The 20,358-nt window shown below is 34.5% G+C and overlaps 1 protein-coding gene across 3 annotated transcripts in view; it reads right to left on the bottom strand.

Annotated features, from left to right (window-relative positions):
• Window positions 1-917: 917 nt before the first annotated feature.
• Window positions 918-20,358, bottom strand: part of SLC39A12 (solute carrier family 39 member 12) — a 70,153-nt gene continuing 50,712 nt past the window's right edge. For 2 of the 3 annotated variants that reach the window (XM_019752087.3, XM_074324830.2), the window contains one exon: window positions 1,225-1,505. In XM_019752087.3, coding sequence (XP_019607646.3) covers window positions 1,377-1,505 — 129 coding nt within the window. In that variant the 3' untranslated portion in view covers window positions 1,225-1,376. Of the gene's footprint in view, window positions 1,506-20,358 lie in introns of all 3 variants that reach the window. The other variant, XM_019752086.3, reaches the window with a different exon arrangement.

Below are 20,358 nucleotides of genomic sequence, written 5' to 3'. Positions count from 1 at the left end.
CCTCACTTCCATCGCACCTGTGGAGCTCCTCAGGCTGCCCAATGAGCAGCCTCAGCATTAGTATTACCTGGAAGTTGTTCAAAATCAAGGTCTCAGCCCCACCCCGCTCCCCAATTTACAGAATCCGAATCTCTCGGGATGGAGCCCAACAGTCTGCCTGTTAATAAATGCACCAGTTGATCTTAACAATGTAAACCAATGTTTGAGAACTATTGCATTTATCATGATGCCCCCTAAAATCAAGCTCTAAAGACAACTGAAGAAGAAACCCACCTCACTGTGAAATCAAATAAAGGTGGTTGAAAAAGACTGTGTGTGGGTGGAACATGGAAAAGAGTATGTATCTACTGGTGAGTAACAGGTAGGAGAAATGTATTTGATTGAGTGCCGTGAGTCATTTAGGCAGTAAAATAGGCTTTTTCCCTTGTTAAGCTATATCATAAAAAATAAGAAGAATATTAGGCACCTGTTTTCTAAGAGAAATGACTTGGAAAGCCAGGGTTATTTTGTATTTTAATAATTTTGCTAGGTTATCAGTTATATTGCTTGTATATTTCATGAACTTGCCTACTGTAATACTGTTTAGGGGTCTGTTTCCACAGAAAGAATATTATTCCCCTAAATATACTCTGTTAAATATGTGAGAGCTTATGCATTCATCTACCGACTGACTTAAGCTTTGTTATTTTTACAATTTTTGAATTTCATTTTTTGTTTCCAGATCTCCTTGCCTCGAATAGATTTCACTTGGTGATTGTGTAGAAGAATGCTGACATATTGTCTTTTAGCTTCCCAAGTTTGCTTATTTATAAGCATTTATGAACCGATAGAAATGCTTCCAGGTGAACTATACTATACTGGTTTTGTGACACTTGATTCAGAATCTGACATCCAGTAACAGAAGGTAATACAAGCCATCACATTAAAATTACACTTTATTACATTTGTTTGTAATTTAGTTTGCTTATGGTGTATAATCTCACAGAAAAAAATATATTATTGACACCAAGAAAGTTGCAGCAAATTTTATCCCAACAGGCATCTGTCTACTTCAAATATTATAAACAAACATTCTTTATTAGGGAAATGATATTGTTTGAAAGCTTACCAGAATTAATTTAGAATTTACTAATGACTATAAAAGGTATGATTTCCATCATGGTGTTGGAGACTAAAAACAAAATTTCAAGTAAGAACAACCTGACATTTACATACTACAAACACAATTTCACTAAAAAATTAATAAGTTAATGAACTAAAAGACACACACCTCACCTAAGATAAAAAACACTAATTTTACATGACACTACAGAGTACAACAAAAGAAACAAAATGAGGCCATATAAATTCACTTTTGAAGGATTTTGAGAATCAACTTATATTTTAATATTTTGTTCATATATAGCCAAGAGTAACAGAGAAAGCCAACCTAGGGTCAATCCAAAATTCTGCAGGAGAAACATCAACCAGGGTCGTCGTGTTTGAACATGAGTCATTTCAGGAAGCTAAAAAAAGAATAAAAAACCAGAATAAGATCCAGATATATTCACTGCTGGGAAAACTTTGGTGGGAAAACATGAGAGACTGTTATTCAGAACTCAATAACCTTTAAAATTCCCCAAACAATTACAAAATGCTTAATACCTACTCTTACCAAAATTTTTAAAATGTAAGACACATTTAAGCCATTTGATTGTGATTAGAAGGGTCCTAGGGACCCAGAAGTCATAAAAGGATATAGTTATCAACTGAAAGCAAACCCAACTTTTCTTACTTTTGTTTTCAGAAAATGCTTCAATGTGACATAGGCAACAGATGAATGGTATAATTTTTGACTGTTGTGTTAAAGTTTATAAATCTGCTAAATGCACTGGCTATTACAAAGCATATATATATATATATATATATATATATATATATATATATATATATATATTCTTTTTTAATTAAAGTTTATTGGGGTGACAATTGTTAGTTGTTGTTTTTTTTTTTTTTCCAAAGAGATAAGCCAAGGTCTTCCTGACCTTTAGAACAATAAAGGCATCATTTCCTAAGGCTATATTTTATTCTTAGAGACAAGTGGCCACCATTTTATATTTGTGAAATGCCTGTAACACCATTTGGAAGGACATGCTCACTCAAGCATCTGTGTGAAGTGTCTCAATGTGTTTTTGTCTCACGTTCTTTTGAATCCCTTACCCTGAGAGGTCAGGGTTAGCATCTCTTTCACATCATGGTCATTTCTACTGGAATACGGGTTCAGGTCAAGACACTTAACCTTGGTGTTATTGACATTTGGGGCCAGGTAATTCTTTGTTGTGGGGTCTCTCCTGTGCATTGTGAAATGTTTACCAGCATCCTGGGTTTCTACCCATTAAATGTCAGTTACAACCAAAATTTTTGGCTGTGACAACCAAAAATGTCTCCAGATATACAAAATGTCCTGCGGGGGATAAACATCACCTCCAATTGAGAACTACTGGATTATTTTATCTAGCAAGAAAGAGGTCAAACATATAAAATATGCAAGGGTTTTAGATTTATGGCAATATTGAGACAGGTTGACATATTTTTTAATGCATGTTCAGGAGCATCCTGAATGTTCTGTTTTGAGTGTGTTTGAGATGGACATTTTGCCATTTTAATGAGCTCAATTAGAAGGAGGATTAGGACTATTGCAACCTGTTATCTCACACCGCAGCATGAAGCAGTGGACGAAAAGACAAGGTAGTGTCCAGAACTGCTCTTCTGGATGGAGAGCCTTCAAATATACGCCATTGTGGTATTTTTCTGCCATGTTTAAACATGAGGTTAATTAATCATGCTATCTTAGAGAAATCCTGTATAATGCATTATAAATTTTAAATGGCATTTTGAAAATACATAGAATGTAGTATTTGTTCTCAAAGAGCTTGCAATTGATAGTATTTTTGAGGGATTAACAAAATACATGCATTGGAGCTCCTCAACACATCTGATTCTCAATAGTTTATAAGCAGTTTTCGATGGTTTACTCCAAGGCCAGACGATATAGGCAACTGGTTTACTTCTGTCTTAGTAATTTGTGTTTCACACTGTATCTGTGAGACACAATTATGCCATCTGTGGGCAAGGAAAAGCTCAAATTTGAGCCTTATTTCCAAATATTGGAATAAGATATTTTGTAGTTTCCTCTCCTTCTTGTTTTTCACACAAAATAATTAATATTCATTTATAAGATGTGGCTGAAATAACCACTCCTCTTACTTCCACTGTCGTTAGTGCCACCTGGCTGTTGTTCATCTTTGACAAAGTAGTAGTAGTTTCTGGAAAAATTCTCTTGGCAAATATTTATAAAATATGGATCATTTACTGAACCATCATGATTGAGTGAATTGTTGTGGAGAAAAATACGTTAGAAAATATATAAGCATGATGGTGAAAATGGTTCTGGCTCAATACATAGAATCTGAGATGAATTTTCAACCATCAATGTCTTAATGAATCCACATTCAGTAAGCTCATTTTCTAATTCCCATCTTTGCCTCACACTTCCACTCCAAGTATCTGGCTGGGAAGAAGTAGGTCTTGATTAGGGTAGATTTAATAGCCAAAATTTTTAGATACAAAAACCACAGAGATGGAATTAGTGTCTTGAGAATTTCTGTAAATCTCAATCAGTTTCTGTCCTGAATAAATCCAAAAATGCCACAAGATTTTAAAGAAATTGTTTGGTCTATTATTTTTCTCATTAGTCTAAGTTTATAGACCTGCTGTTTACTTGTAGTGTCTGACACACTATAGAGCTGAATACACGTGTTTGTAAGAGCTTCCAATCTCTGCCCATGGCCCCACTCTCAGTGAGAAAACCAATAATCCTGTATTCTGAGTATGCAGATGGCATCACCCACAAGAAAACATCCTGAGTATTTCACAGTTCCAGGAATTATCATTCACATGAAACAGAATGCCTTCTGAGGAGTTTCGCAACAGGTTCCCTACTTTTAAAAAATAAATAAAGATAATTCGCTCTGTGATAACGTGCCATCCATTCAGACGTGCCTTCCAGTAGCAGCTTACATTTCCCTCAAGGTCTTTCAGAATTCCCAGACTAAAGGTCTTAGGTAATGCTTGCTTTCATTTACATTCATTTTATCATGCCCTTTCTTATATCTTTCCCCTCCCCTATTTTCTCCTCATAATCCCTACAAGAGATAAAATTACTAACTCCTTTTAGTTATGAGAAAACATCGGGGAGGAAAATAACTTATCCAGTCACACAGATGTGATATCACCACCAGGACAAGAAGCCAGGTCATCTCATTACTGTAGAAGACATACAAAGACCTGCAGAGACCAGCTCTCTATCTGAAATTCATGTCTATTTTGACCACTATGTTTCTACAGAATTAGAAAAAAATGGAAAATGCCAACACTAAAAATGGCCAATTAGGCATAAAGCAGTCACTGCTTGTGATAAAAATATATAATACAATATATAGATATCATGTTGTCTTTGTCATAAAAGATACCACATTACTGATTCTGTTTTCGAGGCAGACAATACACACTTGAGAAAAAGCTGTAGCAGACTAACACTGTAAGCCTATAGAAGCATACAAACAATGAAAATTATCATTTTTTAAAAGTTTAAGAAGTTTCTCCTGATAAGGAAGCTTTCATCTTAATTTGGGTAGCCTATCTGAACTTCCCATGTCCACACATAAATGGGTTTGGCAAGAAAAGCTAGTTTAGTTTACTTGCTTTTGAGACAATAGTTGGCTTTCTTTTAGATGATTATGAATGAACATATGAACCATAATATCTCTTGGATTCATACCAAAATACCAGAGAGTCCTACAAAAAATCTTTCCAAAAGATACAAATATAAAATGCCAGAGCTCAAACCACATCTTATTACAGCATTTCACTTGTTTTGAATCTACCCATATATTTTTTTAAACATTTCAGTCAGTAAATTTTGAAGGAAAATACAGGTCTATATGAATTATTTTGCAAAAATATGTGTTTTGTGTTTCTCTTTTAAAAATTCCCAACAAAAGTTTAAGTCCTTGGCTCCCAAGAGAGAAAAGTCCCCTTTTCCTCCAGGGCCATTAAATTCTTTTATTGAACACTTTTACAGATCTTGATTTATACCCCAAGGCTGGAGGGGGTAAAAGATGGATAAGAGTATATTAATATTCAACTAAAAGGTCAGGAAAAAAGAGAAGAAATGTTAACAAAACAGCTTTGCCCAGAGATAGAGCTAAGAGAAATGTCCTTTAGATTTCTGCCAGCAACTTAGAAAATGTGAAGTAGAAAGTAACTTCTTTTTTTAACCTCCATGCTTAGCAAGTTCCCCAACTCTAATCAGTGGACGCCAAGCCTTGATAATCAAGGAGTTGTAATTTTCTGGAAAAAACAATCTTTACTTAAAATGTAACACTGAAGCATGCCATTGTTAAGTGTTTTTTTTTTCAATTTTCATTGAGGCACAGGCAAGAAATTTCCTGAGATGCACAAAGTCCACACATTGACTGTGACTTGTCTATAGATAACGGTCCCTGCAAGCTGTATTAACTAATTGAGACGTAGTTGTGATGGTCAACTGCTAATTAGGATTTCTGAACATATTAGAAAATTATATTAAGTAAATGTTTGCAACTTGAGTAAGTCCCCGTAATTGTATTCCTAGTCAAGCTGAAGCTGTAACATGGATGCTCACAGAGAATGTTAGAACACACCAGGAAAGAAAGTGGATGAATGCTAACATCACGTACTATGCAATAATTATATTCTAGGGAGGACTTGTCACAACGTAGGATAGTCTACAAAACAAGTTCTGAAACTAAGATTTTGTCTCTCTTTGTCCATCGAAGCTTCACATTCCTATGCCATGCAAAGCCTTCCCTGTCTGTAATTTGAAACTCATTTGTTATTAGTGTCATTAAAGATCTATTACTGGATATTTCAAGGTAAACTTCAGTATGGTTCATAAATGTACAAACTGAAAAAAGAAAGCTCAGCATCCAAAGCTTCTAAAAATTTCAAAATCCTGTCATTATTAAAAATTTACAATTTAAACATAGAAATTCAACATTCATTTGTTGAAGACTGTTGGTGATATCTCTTATGAAGTTAAAATTGTAATTCAAATATTCTTCCTCTCTCAGGAATCTGTAGCTTTTGGCATGATCATGTTTTAAGAGAAATGACTTGCTTTTCCATTCAAGAATCTCGGTTGACAACTGATTTATACCATCTTCTTTTCAGAGGGACCTTAAAGCCCTTTGTGCACATGGAATCAGGTATACATTTGCATTTGATAAGACCCATGCTTGTCCCTAAAAAATATGATAAGGAAAAAAACTCAGAAACTTATTTTGTAGGACAGCTGGATCATGCTTCATTGGGGGCACACATCCCATGAGCTGCTCTAACACTGTCACATGCGTAAATCATGTCTTTGCAAAAGACACACAACTGGAGACTTGTTAGTGCAGGTCATTATTTGGCTTGCAAATCTGCAATTATCTGTTTGCATGTGCAAACTTAAAAGTTGAATATTAAAGACTTCCAGTTTCAGGTGTGGCATATAAGGTGATTAGAATTCCACCAGTGTGTCCTAACAACAAGTAAAAAGCTGGGGAAACTGAAAAATTAATAACTCTCCTTAGATGTGTCAGAGAAGTGAGGTCACAGGGCAAACTGCTGGCTCAAACATTGGCGAGAACAGCTGGCGATACAGAGAATACAAGTAACCAGAGCAGAAATCCACAAACAGAAACCTCTGTGGGAGCCAGTCCCAAGGCAGGGAAACCTGAACTGTACTTGATGCATTGTTAGAAGCTCAGTGTAGATAGCTCAAGAGTTAACAATTCCAGGAGGGCCAGTCATAAGAGGCCCTCACATTTCTGGGAATTTTACTGCCAGGAGATCTACCAGATTCTCACAGTGAGTATTGAAGAAAAATCCCCTCATGCTTTCTCAGAGCCATTTTGAAATATGCCAAGACATTTTATTGTTCTTAACAAGGTCGGCCCTCAGGAGAAACAGTTTTATCAGAGCCTACCAGACCTGAGAAAGGACAATGCCCAACTCCAGCTCCCTTTAGACGTCCTGTCCCACCTAAGTGGGGAGGGGACAAGAAATTCACAATCCAGGAACTGGGGCTCACCCAAAGGCTGAGACCTAATCATAGAACTATAGAATGCTTCCCCTCCCCCCTGTTTTACCGCTGTATTACTAAAGGCCTATTGACCACTGTTCTTTTTACCAGTACTTCACAGCATCCTTTTATAAACAAACAAACAAACAAACAAACAAACAAACACACTAATAAGGAATAATAAAAGGCAAAAAAAAAACACACCATGAAGAGACTGAATAAACATCAGACCTAAAGATAGATGTGGCAGGAAGTTTGGCATTATCAGACCAGGAACTTTGATAAACTATGATTAAAATGCTAAGGGCCTTAATGGGAAAAGTAGGCAACATATACAATGACAGATAGATAATATTAAGTAGGTGCAAAAGTTATCGCGGTTTTTGCAATTATTTTTAACCTTTTCAACCGCAATTACTTTTGTACCAACCTAATATAAGCAGAGATGGAAATGAAACAAAAAAGAAATGCTGGAGATCAAAAACACTGTAACAGAACTGAAGAATGCTTTTTGATAGGCTCATTAGTAGACTGGATATGACTGAAGAAAAACTCTGAGCTTGAGAATATGATAGAAACTTTCAAAACTAAAATTCAAGAGAAGAAAAACTGAAAACATACAACACAATATCCAAGAACCATGGGACAACTGCAAAAAGTGTAACATGTGTGTGATGGGAAAACCAGAAAAAGAAAGAGAGAAGAACAGCAGCAAATTAGAAGCAATAATGGCTGAGAATTTTCCCCAAATTAATATCAGACAACAAACCATGGATCATGGAAGTTCAGAGAACACCAAGCTGGATAAATGCTCCCCTCAAAAAACCTGCTTATAGGTGTATAATTTTCAAACTTCAGAAAATCAAAGATTAAAAACAAATTTTTTTTTGAAAGAAGCCAGAGGAAAAAATAAAATCACTTTACCTATAGAAGAGCAAGGATAAGATTTATATTTGAATTATTCTCAGAAACTATGCAAGCACAAAGATGGAAGTAAAATATTTAAAGTTGTTGAGAGAGAAGAGCACCAACTTAGAACTCTGTGCCCTCCCCCCAAATTTTGCTTCAAAAGTGAAAGGGAGATAAAAAATTTCTCAGACAAACAAAAATTGAGGGAATTTGTTGTCAGTAGACCATCCTTGTAAGAAATGTTAAAAGAAGTTCTTCAAAGAGAAGAAAATAATATAGGTCAGAAACTGGGATCTACATAAAGAAAGAAGAGCATCAGAGAATGAATAAATAAAGGTAATATAAAACATTTTATTTTCTTACTCTTAATTGATCTAACAAATTTGTTCAAAATAATAATAGCACCAATGCATTTGATTATGTATGTTTGTGTGTGTATGTGGGCACTTATGTATAGTGAAATAAATGACAGCAATGACACAAGGGACGGGAAGGATGGATTAAGAATACTTTGTTATAATAAGGTATTATATTACCCAGGATGAGGTATAGTGTTCTGTGTAGGTGATGTTGTGTGTATACTGAAAACTCTAGGGTAAACACTTAGAAAACCAAAAAGAGAAATATAATTAATATGCTAAGAAAGGAGTCAAGTGGAATAACATAAAATGCTCAATTAAAACCACAAAGCAAAAAAAAAAAAAAAAGTATGGAAGGTAAAAACAGCAATCAAGAACCAGGGCAACAATTAGAAAACAGTAACAAATATGGTAGATATTTATCCAACTATATCAGTAATCGCTCTAAATGTCAATGGTCTAAATACACCAATTGAAAGACAGACATTTTCAGAGTGAATCAAAAAATAAGAGCCAACTATATGCTGCCTACAAGAAACCCACTTTAAATATAAAGACACATATAGATTAAAAGTAAAGGGATGGAGGAAGATATATCATGCTAACACTAATCAAAAGTAAGTGAGAATAGCTATATTAATTTCAAACAGAGCTGACTTTAGAGCAAGGAAAGTTACCAGGGATAAAGATGGACATTAGATAAGGAGGAAATAACTCAATACTCCAGTAATCTTTAATGTGTATGCTCCAAACAACAGAGTGTCAAAACACATGAGGCAAAACTAATAGAATTGCAAGGAGAAATAAATGGATCCACTATTATAGTTAGGGACTTTAACACCTCTCTTTTAGAAATGGACAGATTCAGAAGACAAAAAAAAAAAAATTAGTTAAGATCACAGTTGAACTGAAGGGCACCATCAATCAACTGGATATAATTAACATATAAACTACTTCAGCCAATAACAGCATAATTAACATTCTTCTCAAGCTCACATGAAACATTTACCTAGATACCACACTGTGGGCCATAAAGCACACCTTAATAAAATTAAAAGAATAGAAATCACACAATGTCTTCTCACAGATAACAATGGAATTAAACTAGAAATCAACGACAGAAAGATAACTGGAAAATCCCATATACACAGATATTAAATAACACACTCCTAAATAATACAAGGATCAAAGAAGAAATTTCAACATAAATTTAAAAATATTTGGAATGAAAATGCAATTATCAAAGTTTATGGGATGCAGCAAAAGCAGTGCTTAGAGGGAAATAATTGAAAAGAAGAAATCTCTAAGATTCAATAATCTAAGTTTTTACCTTGGGAAACTAGAAGAAGAATAGAAAATTAAATCCACAGTAAGAAGAAGAAAAAAATAATAAAAACCAAAGCAGAAATCAATGAAATTGATAACAGGAAACCAATAAGAAAAGCGACAAAACCAAAAGCAACAAAACCATAAAATCAATAAGCTTCTATCCAGGGTAACTACGAAAAAAACAGAGAAGACACAAATTAATAATATAAGAAATGAAAGAGGGAACATCACTACAGATCCCATTTAAATTAAAAGGATAATAAAGAAATACTAGGAACAACTCTATACCCACAAATTTGATAACCTAGATGAAATGCACCAATTCCTTGAAAGACAAAATCTACCCATACATGAGAATAAATAGGCAATCTGAATAGGTCTATATCTACAAAAAGAACCAAATTAATAATGACCAGGCTTCCAAAACAGAAAGCACCAGGCCCAGCGGGGTTCACTGGTGAATTCTACCAAACATTTAAGGAAGAAATATGACAATTCTCATAAATCTCTTCCAGAAAATAAAAGCAGAGGAGAGACTTCCTAACTCATTCTATAAGGCCAGCATTGTCTTAATACCAAAACTAGACAAAGACATTACAAGAAAAGAAAACTATAGACCAATATTTCTCATGAACAGAGATGCAAAAATCCTCATCAAAATAATAGCAAATTGAATCCAGTAATGTATAAAAAGAATTATACCCCACAATGAGTGTGATTTATCCCAGGTATATAAGGTTGTTCACCATTCAAAAATTAATATAATCTACATTATAACATCAACAAACTAAAGAATACAACTCATGTGATTATATCAATAAATGCATGAAAAGCACTGACAAAATCCAATACACATCATGATAAAAACTCCCAGCAAAGTAGGAACAGAGAGAAACATCTTCAGACTTATAATGAACATCTATAAAACAAACAAACAAACAAACAAACAAAAACCCTACAGCTAACATCATAGTCAAAGAGAAAGAGATCATACTCATCACCTCACTTTGAGGCTGGGAAAGAAGAAATAAAAGCATCTTTATTTGTAGTTGACATGATTGTCTATGTAGAAGCCCCAAAAGAATCAACAGAAAAGGTCCTGGAACTAGTAAGCATTGGTATCCAGTTTCCAAGAAATACAAGGTTAATATGCAAAAGTCAATCAGTTTCCTATATACCAGAAATGAACAGTAGAATTTAAATTAAAAACGTATTACCATTGGCATTAGCACCAAATATATATATATATATATATATATATATATATATATATATATATATATATATATATATATATATATATAAATGTAACAAATTGGGTACAAGATCTATATGAGGAAAACTGCAAAACTCTTAATGAAAACTATCAAGAAAAAACTAAATAAATGGAGAGAATTTCCATGTTCATGGATAGGATTATTCAATATTATCAAGATATCAGTTCTTTCATAGATTCAGTGCAATGCCAACAAAAATCCCAGCTAGTTATTCTGTAGATATTGAAAAGCGGATTCTACAGTTTATATGGAGAGGCCAAAGACCAGGAAGAGCCAACATAATATTGAAGGAGAAGAACAAATTTGGAAAATTGACATCCCCAACTTCAAGACTTACTGTAAAGCTACAGTAATCAAAAGTGTGGTACTGGTGAAAGAATAGACCGACAGATCAATGAAAGAATAGAGAGGCCAGAAATAGAGCCACATAAATATAGTCAGCTAATCTTTGACAATGGTGCAAAAAGTAATAAAATGAAACAAAGATAACAACAAATGGTGTTGAAACTACTGGACATCCACATGCCAAAAAAAAAGAAAAAGAAAAAGAAAAAAAGAATCTATACACAGACCTTATACCCTTCACAAAAATTCAGTCAAGACAGATCATAGCTCTAAGTGGAAAATACAAAACTGTGAAACTCTAGAAGATAATATAGGAGAACACCTAGATGACCTTGGGTATGATGATGCCTTTTTAGATACAACACCAAAGGCATGATCCATGAAAGAAATAATCAATAAGCTGAATTTCATTAAAAATTAAAAACTGCTCTGTAAAAAAAATCAAGAAAACAAAAAGACAAGCTAGAAGCTGGGCGATATATTCAAAAGACACACGTGACAAAACTGTTATCCAAAACATATGAAGAACTCTTTAAACTTAACAATAAGAAAGTAAACAACACAAATTTTTTTAAACGTTCAACAAAAGATGTGAGTGGACACCTCCCCAAAGATGGTATACAGGTAGTAGCAAGTAAGCGTGGAAAAGACATTCAACATCATATGTCATCACGGAATTTCAAATTAAAATAGCAATGTGATATCACTACACAGCTACAGTTGACCTTTGAAGCGATCCACAGTTGGGAATCTGCATATGTGGAGGGCGGAATGTAGTTATTAGGTTGGTGGAAAAGTAACTGCGGTTTAAAAGGTTTAATTTGCAAAAACTGCAATTACTTTCGCACCAACCTAATATATGAGGATTTTCGACTGCATGGAGGTCTGCATCTCAACCCTTGAGTTGTTCAAGTGTCAACTGTGTTAGAAAGGCCAAAAATCAAACACTGACACCACCAAATGCTGGCGAACAGCTGGAGCTACAGGAACTCTCACTCATTGCTGGTGGGAATGCAAAATGGTGCTACTACTTTGGAAGACATTGGAAGTTTTTTATAAAACAAAACATATGTGATCCAGAAGTCATACTCCTTGCTATTCTATCAAAATATATTGAAAACTTATGTTCATACAAAACCTACACACATATATTTATAGCAGCCTTAGTCAGATTTGCCAAAACTTGGAAGCACCCAAGATGTCCTTCAGTAGATGATGGATAAATAAATGGTGGTACATCCAAACAATGGAATATTATTCAGTAATAAAAAGAAATGAACTGTCAAGCCATGAAAAGACATGGAGGAACCTTAAATGCATATTACTAAGTGAAAGAAGCCAATCTCAGGAGGCTACATACTGTATGATTCCAATTATATAGCATTCTGGAAAAGGCAAAACTACAAAGATGACAAAAAATTAGTGGTTGTCAGGGGTTAATGGAGAAAGAGGGATGAAGAGGCAAAACACATGGGATTTTTAGAACAGCGAAACTATTCTGAATGATGTCCACAGAATGTACAACCCCAAGCATAAGCCCTAATGTAAACTATGGACTTTGGGTGATAATATGTCAGTGTATTTTTATCGATTGTAACAAATGTACCACTGTGGTGTGAAATGTTGGTGTTAGGGGAAGGTGTGCATGTGTGGGTCAGAAGTTATATGGGAATTCTTGGTTCTTTCCGCTCAGTTTTGCTGTGAACCTTAAACTTCTCTAAAAAATAAAGTTTATTAATTTTTTAAAAATCATTTCACAGTCACACTTACCACATTTCAAGTGCTCAGTGGAATAGCCACATGTAGATAGTGGCAACCATCGTAAACGGTACAGACAAAATTTTTTTTAAAAAATTGTTATCTAAGCCTAGTATAAATTAAAGAAACACTCTTGTCTCAGTGGGAACTACAGGCCTGCCAGAAGACCAATTATAATGGTTATGTATCATTCTATATTTCTCCTGTCCCACCCACACATGCCTATTATGCTAAAAATAAAAAAATAAAAAAAGGAGAAGAAGAAGGAAAAACTAAAGCATATTTTGAGCTACTGGACGGTTTGGTGTCTAAAGCCAAACTAGATAAGAGCCATTTGAAAGCCTTCTATTTATACTCAAAAGAGGAAGAGTTTTTCCAAGTATTTTCCATAGTTTTAAAGCATTAATTATACCTAGATTTTTTTTTTCTCAAATGACCATCACTGCTATGAAGAACCACCAGAACCTTTCTATATTTCCAAACAGACAAGGGAAAAAAATTAATATTTTGAATATTCACTCATCCACATATTTACAACAATGTTAATAAGGCATTTAGTTAATTTTTCTCTTAATTTTTTGAAGGGTCAATGTCATTTGATGATTATTCATTGACAACATGTTATCTAAAAATGATTGTAAAGAGACATGTAGGAGTCCTTGAATTAAATAGATAGGCAGATAGATTTATTACGGTTCTTAATGACATCGAAAAGTTTATCCAGTGTTTGCAAAACCTAATGCTCAGCTAGTATAATCCTCTAACCATGCACTGTCTCCAAGAGAACTTTCTAAAGAAGTCTTCCATGAGATCACAACTTGCTGGAAAATTGGTAAATGAGAAAGACTGGCCTTTATGAACCCCAAAAATCAATGAACTGACTTTGTTTATCTTTTTTCTCCCATGCATTGGCTGACCAAAGTACTTGTTTTCATCAATTCCATCACAGAGGCCATCAAATGACCCTTCTGCTATTCTTCCAGATTGCTGACAATCTGAAGCCATGCATAGCCTGTCTCCTCATAGCAGTGAGCATCTTATACACTCAATAAACTTCAGATGAATTGAATTTGTAAATCACCTGTTAGTCCTATGAGCAATTAACATTGGATTTGGCATTCACTGTATCTATCACAAACTTTATAAAAATACCAGGGAAGTTGCTCCAGTGAACGAAAAATCACACAAGGATCAAATTTGCCATACAGTCCTCATTATGAACTTAAGGAAACACCATCCTTTTTAAGTTTGAGAAAGAACAGAGGTTTCCTTTTATTTACTTATTCTAATCGATGCATGTTTATTCATACAACTTAAAATTGAGGAAGAAGAGAAAAAACAGGCAGTAGACAGAATTGCAGCAGATTTCTGTTTCTAGTGAGTTTAAAAAACAAAACAAGAGAAATAGGCTTATGCGATTAATAATGAAATCCTTTTGACTTGTAAATGTTTTTAATGAATATAATTTAATTCACTGTAGTATTATGTTAAAAAATACTATTTATAAAACATGTCTCTCTGTTAAATAAAAATTTGTTGCCCAGTACCAATACTGTTTCTTACCCTCAAGATGTTCCAGTACAATACAATTTAAAAATTCAGCAAAGTTGTAAGATACAAAATCAACCCATAAAAATCCATTGCATTTCTATACACAATCAATGATCAATCTGTAAAGGATATTAAGAAAATAATTCCATTTGCAACACCATCAAAAGAATAAAATACTTAGGAATAAACTTAACCAAGAAGGTAAATGACTTACACTCCATAAACTATTAAAATGTTGCAGATAGAAATAAGAGACACAAATAAAGGAAAAACACCTCGTAATCATTGATTGGAGAACTTAATATTGTTAAGATATCAATAATAGGTAACATGATCTACAGATTTAATGTATCCACACCAAAATCCTAATGACCTTTTTTTGCAAAAATAAAAATTATCCGTCTTAAAATTTCTATAGAATCTTGAGAGACCCTGAATAGCCAAAACAATCTTGAAAAAGAATGAAGTTGGAGGTCTCATACTTTCTGATTTCAAAACTTATTACAAAGCTACAATAATCAAAATAGTGTGGTCCTGGAATAAAGACAGACTTATAGAACAATGGAATATCATAATGAGCCAAGAAATAAATTCTTACATACACAGGCAACTGATTTTTGACAAGAGTGCCAGGAAAATTAAATGGGGGAAAGAATAGCCTTTCAACACTGGTACTGGGAAAACTGGATATCTACATGCAAAAGTATAAAGTTGGACTCTTTAACCATCTACAAAAATAAACTGAAGATGCATCAAAGATGTAAATATAAGACTGAAAAGCACAAAATGCCTATGATTATAGGATAAATGCTTCATAACATTAGATTTTTGTGATAATTTCTTGAATATACCTGTAAAACTTCAGCCAACAAAAGAAAATATAGATAAATTGTGCTTCATCAAAATTAAAACCTTCTATGTATCAAAGGACACTATAAACAGAGTGAAAGGCAACCCATGGAACAGGAGAAAATATTTGCAAATCATATATCTGATGAGGAGTTAATATTCAGAATACATAAAGAACTTATACAACTCACAACAACAACAAACAAAATACAATTAAAAATGAGCAAAGGACATGAATAGACATTTCTCCAAAGTAGATACACAAATGACCAATAAGCACATGAAAAGATGCTCAATATCACTAATCATTAGGGAAATGCAAATGAAAACCACAATGAGTTATCACCTCACACCCACTGTGATCACTATTTTCAAAATGACAGAAAATAACAAGTGTTGGTGGGGATGTGGAGGAAGTGGAATCCTTGTGCACTGTTGGTGGGGGTGTAAAAAGGTGCAGCCACTCTGGAAAACAGTGCGGCTGTTCTCAAATAATTAAAAATAGTATTACCATATGATTCAGCAACTCCACTACTGGATTTATACATAAAATAATTGAAAGCAGGAACTTTAAGAGATGTGTGTACACCTGTGTTCACAGCAGCATTATTCACAATAGGCACAAGGTGAAAGCACCCCAAGCGTTCATTGATAGATAAACGGATAAACAAAAATGGTGTGTGTGTGTGTGTATGTGCATGTACACACACACACACACACACACACACACACACACATACATACAATGGAACATCATTCAACTGTAAAAGGGAAGGAAATTCTGACACATGCTATGACCTGGATGAGCCTTGAGGACCTTAAAATAAGCCACTCACAAAAGGACACATTATATGATTCCACTTATATGAGGTACCTAAAATAGTCAAATTCACAGAGACAGAAAGTAGAAGGGTGGGTGCCAAGGAGTAGGGGGCGGGGGTGATGGGGAGTTACTGTTTACTGAGTATGGTCTCAGTTTAGGAAAACGAAAAACCTTCCGGAGATGGACGGTGGTGATGGTTGCACAACGACGTGAATGTAGTTAATGCTATTGGACTGTACCCCTGAAAACGGTGAAGACGGTAAATTTTACGTTATGCCTATTTTACAATAAGTGTGCACATACAGGCTCTCTCTCCAAGACTTCACAAGGTTTACTTTGATGAACTCGTTAGCTTATTACGACATCACAACAAGCAGTGTTTAGATTATCTCTAAGAAACTATGTGATAGGAAGGGCTGTCCTTTACTTCCTGGTAAGGATTCACTATAATCACTTTGCACTGAGAAACATGAAATTTTACATTATGTTTAGACCTCAAAGTCCCAGAGCATAAATGTTATGGACTGAATGTTTGTGTCCCCTCCAAATTCATATGTTGAAACCCGACCCTGTGTGATGGTATTAGGAGGTGGGGCCTTTGGGAGGTGATGAGGATTAGAGGAGGTCATGAGGGTGGGGCCCCCATGAAGGGGTTAGTGCCCTTACACAAGTCCTGAGAGAGCTTGCTTCTCTCCGGAGCAAACTCTATGAGGATACACGACTACTATCTAGGAACTAGGAGGCACCAGACAAATTTGCCAGCACCTTGATCTTGGACTTCTCAGCCTCCAGAACAGTGAGAACAGACGTTTGTTGTTTAAGCCATTCAACCTATGGATTTTTTTTTTTTTTTGGTTACAGCAGCCTACATGGACTAAGACAATAAACTCAGCTCTCATGTCCTCGTGCTTAATTAATAACCATAAAATAATTCATTTCTGGAGGATCAGAATGCCTTCTTTTGATAGTCGGCAGAGTGGACTCTTTTGGATTTCTTTGTGATGGTCTGCTAGAGATAAGACAGAGACAACATAGAGGGAAGTCTAGAGTCTCCTTTCCTTTAAGGAACCTGGCTGTCCCTTTGGCTGGACCTGGCTGGGGAAAGTTGCCTATCCACCGAGATGAGGTTCCATCAGCTTCAAAATCTCAGGAGGGTTCTGCTGGATTTCTCTTTCTATAATATTCTGGAGAATTAAAGTTTTCTCTGGGATATTTGCTGAAAAACATTTGTATCAATTCTTGCTTTTAGCAATCTCCTAAGATTGTAATTCAGTAAATTTGGGTGTGGCCTCAACATAATCGATTCTTTTGTATATTATATAAATTTCCCCCCTTTGTTTTATTCACTCATTTTCTTGGTTATCCCTTTTAACAGCAATGTAAAGGGGGATATTAGAGTGTGTTCTCTTTTAGCATCATATTTAATTATTAGCAGTAAGACCCTCAACACAGAGTACTATGTTGATATGATAATATCCTGAAATAGGAAGATTTGTTTCCATTGACACAGTTAGGTCCTGTTTTGAATTTATGTCTTTTGAAACAAGCACCTATGTTCACAGAACAACCTACCACAGTAGTTTTAATTTTTCTTGTCAAGCAAAAAAGCAAGGACAGCAGCTCTCAGTGTATCTGAAATCGCCAACTTGAAGGCTTATCTCAAGTTTACTTTTTAAAATTCAGCACTAGATATTTTACTTATTGAATATTTAAATACAGGATCTTATAGACTTCTAACTTCTCAATGGTGTCTTCCCAAAGGAATTCATGAAGCAGTTTGCAGAAGATAAATAAAATGTTCTGTTTTGAAACTGAGCTATAAGAGAACAACCACATCATTGTCACACACAATTAGGAGAGACAAAAATGTTACCTGCTTTTCACTTGTATTCAACAATTTTAACTTATTATTTGTTAACTTGTATTTAACAAATTTAACAATTTAACACTAATTTTTCTTTAGGAAAAGTGATTGACTTAGAAAAATTCTTAATTGTATAGCTCAGCAAAGAGAGCCATCAGCCAGCTTTGGCATTTTTCTAAGAAATGGATTACTTTGGATGATATATATATATATATATATATATATATATATATATATATATATATATATATATATTTGTGTGTGTGTGTGTCACACACAAGTAATTTAAGAGACTAGCTAGAAAAAAGTGGCACAAGTAGCAGAAAAGTACAAACATTTCTGGTGGTCAATTTTTGTAAATTACAGAGGTCAACATTCATCCAAGTTGGGTCTATTTAATCAATCATTTTCTTAGTAGGAAATATTGATGTGTAGGGTTTGACTGATTTTTAGAGAAAGAGAATAGAAACCTTTTAAAATTGTTGATAAGAATGATTCATCCTTTTTTGCTCTTGTGAAGAAATAATTGTGAATGTTAAATTATATTATCTTGCTGCCTGAAATGGTTTTTAAATTCTTATCATTTTTTTCACAGCAAAAGAGTATTTGAAATGGTGTCAGTTGCATTCATTGATTTCAAGTACAATATATGTTGCAAGCAAATATGTATATCGACTTTATTTTATATGACTTTTTCAAAGAAAATATCCATTTTCCTTGTATGGATATAGTTTAAAGGGCATTATATCTAGATATTGCCAAAGTACAAAAAAAGGATAGCTTAGTAGTGTTTGGATGGAGAAAGAACTCATTTACCAGAGCCAACTTGGTGGTTGTAGATTGGCTGAATTGCACTGGACTTACCTAGATTTCTATGAGAAAGAAAGAATCAAACTCAATAAATTGAAAGATAAAGAATAATAGGGAAGAGGGAATGGGATCGATATCCTAAAAGTATATGATTCTGTTTTTGTTTAATTTTATAGTCGTGTGATTAAGAAGAGGAGAAGCCTAGCTAGAAAAGTGGCTGTGTTGTCAATTTATGTTCTTTTCACCAAATTCACCATCTTGAAGCTGTAATATTTACTGAATGAATGCTCTTTGTCTGGACTACTGATAGTCCTATTTTTTGAGTGGGTTTAATGCTCAAATCTTATTTTTGTGTTTTTGAGTACATTTTACATTTAATCTTAGCCAAAAGGCCGAGAAGGGACAAGTGAGTCCATTTTAAAAGCAGAGGATCTTCAGTTCAAATTCAAAATGCTCTTTACCTTACCTTTCACACAAGAAAAAAAATCTGGAAATGGGAAAATGCTCCAGGCAGTGTGGCTGTGATTTTTTTACCAGGAGGAGATACCTCGCAGAAGCAAGTAGATAAGCCAATTGCCCTAATTGATTGCTCTTCAGTCTCTCTGTTTTCTTCCCCATTATTATATAAGTGAAATCAAGGTTAAAGGAACATTAGTAATAGTCTTGAGAAAGAGAAGTTTTAGAGGAGCATCCAGAAAAGAGTACAGAGGGAATCGGGAAGAGATCAGGAAAACTGTGTAGCATGGGTGATGGGTGGAGGGAAGACGCTGCGAATAAGGTGTATTCTCAACTACTTTGTCTTGATGTTCATGGGGGGGGGGCACCTCAGTTTTGCTTTGTTTTGGCATGTTGGTGAGGCTTCCTTCTCCACTACCTGCCTCTCAGACTTACAGCTTCCCCACTGTCGGCTGGGGTATCATTAACGTATTGGATCCTGGGCAGTTGTCCAGTTCCCCCAATTCTAGTGACATCTCCAGTTACATCTATAGTGACAGTCCCTTGAGGTTTCTATGGGCCTGTTGCTATGGAAACAGTGTCACAAGATCTAAAACCTTAGGAAAAATGCCTAAAGGTTTGAAACTTATTCCAGATCCAAAATAAACCTTTATTTGGCATAACCTATTTATGATTTTTAAAATGCATTTATTTATTCTTTAAATAAAAATCATATTCATTAAAAATAAAATATCTCTCAACCAAACTGCTGAAAAAAACAAAACAAAAAACAATACTTCCAGGTCTTGTCTTTTCTTCCTATTGACCAATTCTGTAAGTGTTAGAGAAGGCTGAGCCTAGAAATCTTCCAGAGTTTCAGTTGTGAGAATTTTCTCACAAGG

Source organism: Rhinolophus sinicus, chromosome 1, assembly GCF_057876585.1.
Source record: "Rhinolophus sinicus isolate RSI-liver-muscle chromosome 1, RSI-T2T, whole genome shotgun sequence".
In the NCBI taxonomy this organism is placed as follows: Eukaryota; Metazoa; Chordata; class Mammalia; order Chiroptera; family Rhinolophidae; genus Rhinolophus; species Rhinolophus sinicus.
The sequence above is the reverse complement of the archived record's forward strand: the minus strand, read 5'-3'. Positions and strand labels throughout refer to the sequence as shown.